This window comes from Chinchilla lanigera, unplaced genomic scaffold (assembly GCF_000276665.1).
Source record: "Chinchilla lanigera isolate Chin_1 unplaced genomic scaffold, ChiLan1.0 scaffold00030, whole genome shotgun sequence".
NCBI classification, from domain to species: Eukaryota; Metazoa; Chordata; class Mammalia; order Rodentia; family Chinchillidae; genus Chinchilla; species Chinchilla lanigera.
Window position 1 is genome coordinate 18,812,712 of NW_004955431.1, and position 8,135 is coordinate 18,820,846.

Genomic DNA, 8,135 nt, shown 5'->3' on the forward strand with positions numbered 1-8,135 from the left:
ACTGATATGTGTCATTACACATATGTAAAACACCAACAGGGAACTATGCACTATGTATGGTTATGAGTCTAGAGAGATTCAAGATACTGCTCTGGTGGGGAACGATGATAACGAAGGAGGCTATAAAGGTAGGGCAGAGGTATAGCACTCTGCACTTTCTGTTCAATTTTGCTATGAACCTAAAAGTGTTCTAAAAAAAAAGGTGTTCCAAACAAAACAAAATCCATCAACACATCATAGCACATTTTATAATCATTTTTATTGAAAATAATATGATATATAAAAGTTCTATATTGTAATTTTAAAGATACATAATTACTTATATATAATGCTTCCCGTCTAATTATCCATTACCATGAATGCTTTTGGTCCCTGAAACTGCTTTTGTTTCTTTCCCTAAGGCTGGGTGCAGAATGTAATTGTCTCCAAGGAGGGAAGCAAACACACACACACAAAAAAAATTAAGGATACTAGGGAGATTCATCGCAGTTACCTTTGACGATGCTGAGGGCCATTCAGCACATGCAAATGTTATCTGAACATAAACGAGAAAAATTATGAGTGACTTTCATGTAGGGGTTTACACAAAGATGTATTTCATTATTAATATAGATTTAACTACTAACAAGCTACACCCAAGATAAATAACTACTCGTGAGTCCTCTATGGTATCATCAATATCCAGCTTCAAATTTCCATTCTTTGAAGTATTTCTCCATTGTGCTCCGAGATTTCCAGGTGCCAACATTTACAGTAGGAATGATCTTCTGAGGCTTCAGCCATTGGACAAAACGTTTCATTTCCAGGTAGCTGCTGTGTTCACTATAAGGAATTCCTGCAAGGCCAGAGAAAAAACACTGCCTATTAAAAAATCAAACTAATACACTCTCAAGAATAAAATAAAATAGAAAAGCAATCCAGAGTATTGTAAAAAATTCCTTTGTCCTTTAGTTCCGATAAGAAAACTTGGTGTCTCTTATGGATAATAAAGTCTAAAACATTAAAAGGACATAAAATTTAAAATATTGGAATACATTGCTTTTCTATGTGTTTGGTTAATAACATGCACTTCTGGACAGCCCTATTTAATGAGCAGTTTCTTCTTTTTAAACAACTCTTCCCTTTAAACACTTAACTCAGCTATGGATTTCAGGAAAATTAGAGGAAATACGAATAAAATATAAGGAGTAACAAACAGTAGGCCCTTGATTTCCTAGAACAAACAAGCAGATTCTAGTCCCAAGATCTGTTTGCATATATAAAAAAATTTAAAAAAGAAAACAAATGAAATCCTAAAAATCCCTTTATTTTCTTTAGCAAAAATCAAGTAGGGAAGGACTGGAAAGCTTCTGTTTTGAGTAAACTAGGGTCTTCAGAAGCTAATGTGAGTCACTGGTTTAATGTTACCAGACATGTTTCCTTTCGCCATCAGTGTACTAAGCTGCCTGGAGGGCAATGGTAAACTTCCTCCAAGAGATGCGAACACCAAAGTCAAGTCTGCTCCTCCTCCTGTCACCACATCCAATCATTCATCTTCTTCCCACTTGCAACCTCACGGCATCATTTAGACTGAGTTCCTTTTTTAGACTTCCATAGTATCTGCACTTTCAAATAATTCTACAATTTCCTCGAAGTATCACTGATTACAGAAATGAGATGATCTGTGTTAGTCAATGTTCATCTACTCCTTTGTGTCAGTTTACAATGGGCTAGACAGAGGTTTAGAGCTGTAGTGAGATTTGAAACTCGAATTGTTAAATTCTTTAGTATATTATTTTTCTGGTATCTCGGTTTTTCAACACTTTTTAAAAACATAAAAGTAACTATCAACATCAAAAGTGAGAAGAAAACTTAATAACTATACCATATATTGAAATATTTCCTTTGGTTTTGGGAGTAACATCTGCTATGCAAGTTAACTTATTAGAATGGGTCCATCCTGTAGGTCGAAAAGCCAAAATCTGGTCATATTTCCCACCATACTTCTTCAAATGACTTTGTAAATTCTGTTAAATAAAAATAGCATACTATTTAATGGGAATGGAAAGGTAAATTTATGTGCAATTAAATGATTAAAGATATTACACTGGCACAGTCATGGGGAGTTTTTATTTGATAAGATTAGCTTGTGACAACCTAATGTCACTTTTAAAGAAATAAAGTCACTGCAAAAAAAAAACTTCACTTATCTAAACAAGCGTAGGTATTACCTGAAAAAAAGTAGACAAAATAACTTGAAGAATAAGTAATTATGTATAAGCAAAGTATGATTCAGATAGCTTAAAAAATCCTACAGAAATCCAACTCCTCAGAGACTAATATTAACAATGGTAAACATCAATGCAAATGTGACTCCCTGCATTTAAACTCAGAAGACAGAGACACAAAAAATTTTATAAAAGGCTATTATACTCAACAACAGACACACATTTTAAAGATGTACAATAGTATTCTCAGGGGTTTATTCCTTTTAGCCTTTTTGACACGAACTAGATTAATTTCCAAACTCTTTATGCCACTACAATTGGAAATACTATGCTCCTCTCATAAATTTTGAATAGAACTTCTCTACACTGAAGTCATAATTAATGATGATATTTGATAAAACTTAGAAACTCAATGACCAAAGTTCAGTCTTTGAAACCTAAGAGAAATCCAATTAAAGATAACAGTGGCATAAAGGATTAAAAAAAGACAAAAACCTAATACTTTTGGTTTTAAGATTAAAATCACAGTTTCAAAGGCTTAGAATGAATTAATAATAAAACTTAGTTCATTAACAAAATAACAATCATTTGATTTCTCTTTTCTATCAAACAACAACCTCTCATTAATTTAAAGCCAATAGAAGAATATCTAGCACAAAAGCCAATACAAGAATATCTAGCACAAAACTATTTCCAACTACTAGGTCTATCAAAAGAAAAAAAAAACTTGGATGCTAAAGTTTCCATTACAAGATCCCTGGCTCTGCAAACTTCCAAGATTTGTCTTGGTAAGTCTAAGCCCCAGCTAACACACTATTATTTGCTTAATTACTATTCTTTTTCACCTTGGCTTCACAGATAAAGGAAATAATAAGAGACTGTGGTTTAAAGCAATTATGCGTGTAATACCATAAACTCAAGAATATAGTTTTAAAAATATGCCATTAAGTCTATCCATTCCTGTTTCTCTTCAAAAACATCCAGTAGTGGGCTGGGGATGTAGTTTAGTGGCTTGTCTAGAGCACTTGTCTAGCTGTAAGAAGTCCTGGGTTTCATACCCAGTAACACAAAACATAAACAACACAGGATAACTGAATACCTGGGGGAATTAAATGACAATTATTTTTGCTTTTTATAAGTTACCACAAAAACATCATTACCACAGCCTAGTGTTACAAACAAAAACTTATGAGATTATCATATAAGTGAAACCTACAAAAAAGACTGCCAACAAACCACAAATTGTCCATTTTCTACAATACCAACTATTCTAATGAGGAAATTTATTATAAACAGTTTAGTCAAAACAAAATCCCTAATCTATGACTGTTTCTCTCAGTTTACTAGCAACGAGTTTATGAGAAAAATGCTTTTGGCAATGTCACTGGAGATATTTTTTTCAGTATGCAAATAATCATCTATAGCATTATTGTTACAGTATTTTAATACATTCAATCAGTTCTAAGTCTAAGGCAGTAGTCAACACATACAGGACTCTAGGATCAACTAAACAGCACAAATATCATTATTGATAGCATTTCAAAGACTTTAAAGAATGCCCTGGACACTTTCAAAACTGTAATTTAAGTTTATCTTTTCATAAAAAGTCATTACATCTGCAACACGACTACTTTTGGCTGATAAAAAAATTGGCTACAATTATTAACTGAAATATAACATAATAACCATCACTTTCCACAATCTCTGACTTTTTTCCTTGTTCTGGAGATAGGGTCTCTGCCCAGGCTGGCCTCACACTTGTGATCCTCCTGAGGAAAGGGTCATAGATGTATGCCACCATAACTGGTGTACTACATCTGTATTTTGAAGATTAAGTAATCTTCAAAGAAGATTAAGTAATCTTCAAAGTGATCAATGCTTGGTCACTTTACTAGAGGAAAGGGAGGGTCTATTATCTTCTCCAGCATTATGTCCAGAATGTCAGAGTAGTGGAAAGAGAACACAGATGTCACCTTCTGGAAGCTCATAGCCAGTGGGCAGACAGTGCAGAAGTCCCACCTTCTGGTTCTTTTTCAATAGAAACTGTCTACTTTTTGGCGGGGGCAGGGTACTGGGAGTTGAACCCCGGGCCTTACACTGAGCTACACTCCCAGGCCATTTTCATTTTTTTAATTTTGAGGAAGGGTCTCACTAAGTTCCTCAGGAGGCAGGGTGGGCCTAAACATGCAGTCTTCCTGTCTCAGACTCTCAGAGTACTGAGAGTATAGTTGTGCACCACCATTCCTGGCTCTCTCTACCCTTTTCTGGCTTTCTCTAGTTCTGATCACTTAGAAGCCTGACTTCTAACAAAGGACTCATCTTCTCACAAAGGACTCATTTTTTAGTTAAATTCCTAGAAGTGGTAAAATACAAACTTAGTATTGAAAATACTGACTTGCCACCAGATCATCCCTTTTCCAAGGACACGAGCCGCATATACACAAAAACCTCCGTTTGTAAGAATAATTTGTTCTGCTCATAACGCAAAGCACTTGTATATTAAAGCAGTGAGACACAGAGACAGGGAGTGAGAAACACAAAGAGAGAGAACCAATTGCCATCATGTGATATTTACCATGTCATACCAGTCGTATTGTAAGACATCATTCATCAAGTTAAAAGTCTTAGAAATGTTTGCTTGTCTTGCACTCACAAACCAAGTGACTCTCAATTCAAGATGTGATTATGTGTGTGTGCATATATATATATATATATACATATATATATAGTGAAAATTTCTGAATCATTAAAACCTACTTGAATTCTCATATAAAAAACTGTACTTGAGTTTTCAATTGCCTGAAGCTTTAATTCTTGTTTAAGTTTGTAAATATGTGATCTCTAAAAGAGGCCATGTGTGTCAGAAACCTGTAAAGTTGCAGATGGTGTCAGAAAACTGCTTAAAGGTGATCAATCTCTCTACCTGTTGCATTCCAAATCCTGCTCAGAAACCTTACTTCATCCATTATTGCTTTATCTCATGTATTTTAATTTCTTGCTATCACTCGACATAAAAATCCTCATTTCTAATGATTAAACAAACCCCTCTCTGTGATGCTCCCTCAGGCCATCCACATTATCTGACTCCTCTTCACAACCACATTCTTTCTGTATTTCTGGTCTCCCTCTTCTCTCTTCTCATTCACCATTTGTTTTATGCTTTTGGCTGTGAGGAAGCTAACTACCCGTTTCTTCCTAAGTCTTCAATTCAGCAGTTTTTATAATATTCACAAAGTTATGTAACCATCAGCACTATCTGATTATAGACCATTTACACTGTCTGGAAAGAAACCTGGTACCACGGGTCATCATGCTCCATTTCCTCTCCCTCAAACTTTGCAACCACTAACCTACTTCCAGTCTCTACAGATTTACACACTCTGAACATTTCATGTAAGCAGAATCATACCATACATGTCCTTTGGTGGCTAGCTTCTTTCATCTGGTATAATGTTCTCAAGGTCCATGCATATAGCAGCAAGAATTAGAACTTCATGACCCTTCATACTTGAATAGCACTGTTTTATGGTTATGTGACATTTTATTTACTCATTATTTTACAGGCACCTAGATTATTTTTACTTTCGGATAATGCTACAAACAAGCCTGTAGAAATTTTGTGTAAAGATATGTTTTCAATTTTCTTGGGCATATGCACAGGACTGGGATTGTTGGGTCACATGGTCATCCACATTTAACTATTTGAGGATTTACCAAGCAGATTTTCCTTACCCAAAGAATAGACCTCAAATATTTCTTTTGCTTTGTTCGTTTTAAAACACAACAGGTATTATCAATAAAACAAAAACAGTAATCAGCATCCTACTTCAAAAACCTCCATAAAAGTTACTTCATGAATGTTATAGGAAGAGTGAAAACAAATTTCTTTGTGCATTATGTTTTGAATCACATTTAACACTCAGGTTTGATATATTTCATTGCCAGGTATCAAAATATTAGTAAATGGAATAAACTTCAGTTAGTGCATCAGTAAATCTGACAGATAAGCCCTCAAATCACAGTTGGGACATACTGTACGTGTTTTAGTTTATACCTTGGAACTAATGCTAGAACTTCCTCTCAGCATCTACTCCCACTAGTTCATTTAATCTTCAAAATGAGTAAATTTTCAATATATGCCAGTGTTACACAGCCTTACTATTAATAGAGAATGGAATGATCTGAAGAAAAGTAAGAACTTAGAATTCTTCACTCATTCCCCACTCAGAAAGACTGCAAAATGATTTGGAAATGGAAGGTTTGAATGAGCTTACTGCTGCATACTTTTCTACTCTGTTCCTTCCCGAATGCCAGTTTCCTCAGCCCCTGGTGGGTGTGTGCATTGTTATGGAGAGCTGCACACACAGAAAAACTAGAAACATTAAAAATTCCCTTGAAAAAATTTTAGGGCAAATTTTACTATAGATGACCCTCTACTATAATTGAATGCCTTGGACTTAAATGCAGGTAAATTGCGATTCTAGTTTAGAATCTCAGATTAGCTTCTCTGGCTCATCCTTAAAGCCATCTCTCGAATGCTTACCTTAAAATTAATCTGCATCATTGGGAGAAGGTGAACCAAAGAATTATACATGTCTGTAGTGATGAGGGAATTAATTTCTGATATATTGAGGCAGCGTAATGTTTTATATTTTTCTTCAGACATGCCCACTTTTGAACCTAAAACATCAGCAATCGCTGCAGACAAAGTAAAAGGTTGAAAATAGTGAAATGATGGTTTGTGAAAAAATAAAGTTGCAACTTAAAATTTTAAAATAAAATTTATCAAATAAAAGCAATTTCAAAACAGTCACACTTTTAAATCATGTCTTTAAATGGTTCAGTCATTTTATTGGTTAACTATGAGGAATAAATTGTGAAAAAGCCACAGAATTTATTTTTAAATGCCTACTGTAGAAAGATGTAGAAAGAAAGAAACTAAATTTGGGAGAAGTTAAAAACCCTGGCCTAATGATTTCATATCTCAACATTTGACATAATGTAACCATACTTAAAAAGAAACAGGAGATATTACGCAAAAATAGTATAAGGATATCTAGACAAACTAGAAATACATACAGAAATGACTGAGAAACAAAACTGTCCTGTAAAATAATTAACTGATTTTTGATTCCTCAAAGAATAATACTCGTATGCTTTATTCCTTTTTCAAAGTTCATTAAAATAATGTAACATGGACATTTGCTTTGAAACACAGATTATAAAGGCTAAGATAAACATACTTATCAAGTATTTTTATAAAGCCTTTCCAAGTATAAATGTATCAAATGCATGAAATTTGCCTTCAACTTCAAAAGTAATATTGGATAATTCCAAGAAATAAGTTTCAAATGTGTAAGCAGAGAGACTGATGGGGCTTTATGCAAAAAGAATCTCATCTTTATAATATATTAATGTAAATTAGATACAGCTACCACTTACCTAGGAAGACTTTCTCTTTTCCGATACAGTAAGTGCCACAGACAACAAGAGCACGTGGGTTTTGAGTTACAGCCTCAAAGGCGGTATTGATGGCAAACTGGATAACCTCTTGCTGAGATGGAAAGGTGTATTCTGGGCTGCAATATCTGTAATACAGAAATACATACTTACTAAAAGAACAGTAACAAAGCTATAGTGACTATAGATCTAATCTTTGATACTATTTTTAAAAAACTTAAAAATTATATACAACAACAGTGTAATATATTAAAATGACAACAGTTATTTCACTGGAGTTAAAATGTTTGTCAGCAGTTATTGCCAATGTATGATGGAATTATTATATGTTTTCAATGTATCTTTTAATTATATTCCTTTCATCAGCCTTAAAAAAGTGAACTTTGGAAGACCTTTTTTCCTCCAAGAATATTTATAGCTAGTCAGGTCTTTTAGCCATAGATTAGAAACTTTAATAAATCTTTATTT

At 34.0% G+C, this 8,135-nt stretch overlaps 1 protein-coding gene across 2 annotated transcripts in view; it reads right to left on the reverse strand.

Annotated features, from left to right (window-relative positions):
- Positions 1 to 239: 239 nt before the first annotated feature.
- The window catches only part of Dclre1a (DNA cross-link repair 1A), an 18,794-nt gene continuing 10,898 nt past the window's right edge, over positions 240 to 8,135 (reverse strand). For both annotated transcript variants that reach the window (XM_005387808.2, XM_005387809.2), the window contains exons 7-10: positions 7,650 to 7,795; positions 6,751 to 6,905; positions 1,865 to 2,006; positions 240 to 835 (exon numbers count right to left, since the gene is read on the reverse strand). In XM_005387808.2, the coding sequence (XP_005387865.1) occupies positions 675 to 835; positions 1,865 to 2,006; positions 6,751 to 6,905; positions 7,650 to 7,795 (604 nt within the window). In that variant the 3' untranslated portion in view covers positions 240 to 674. The remainder of the gene's footprint in view (positions 836 to 1,864; positions 2,007 to 6,750; positions 6,906 to 7,649; positions 7,796 to 8,135) is intronic.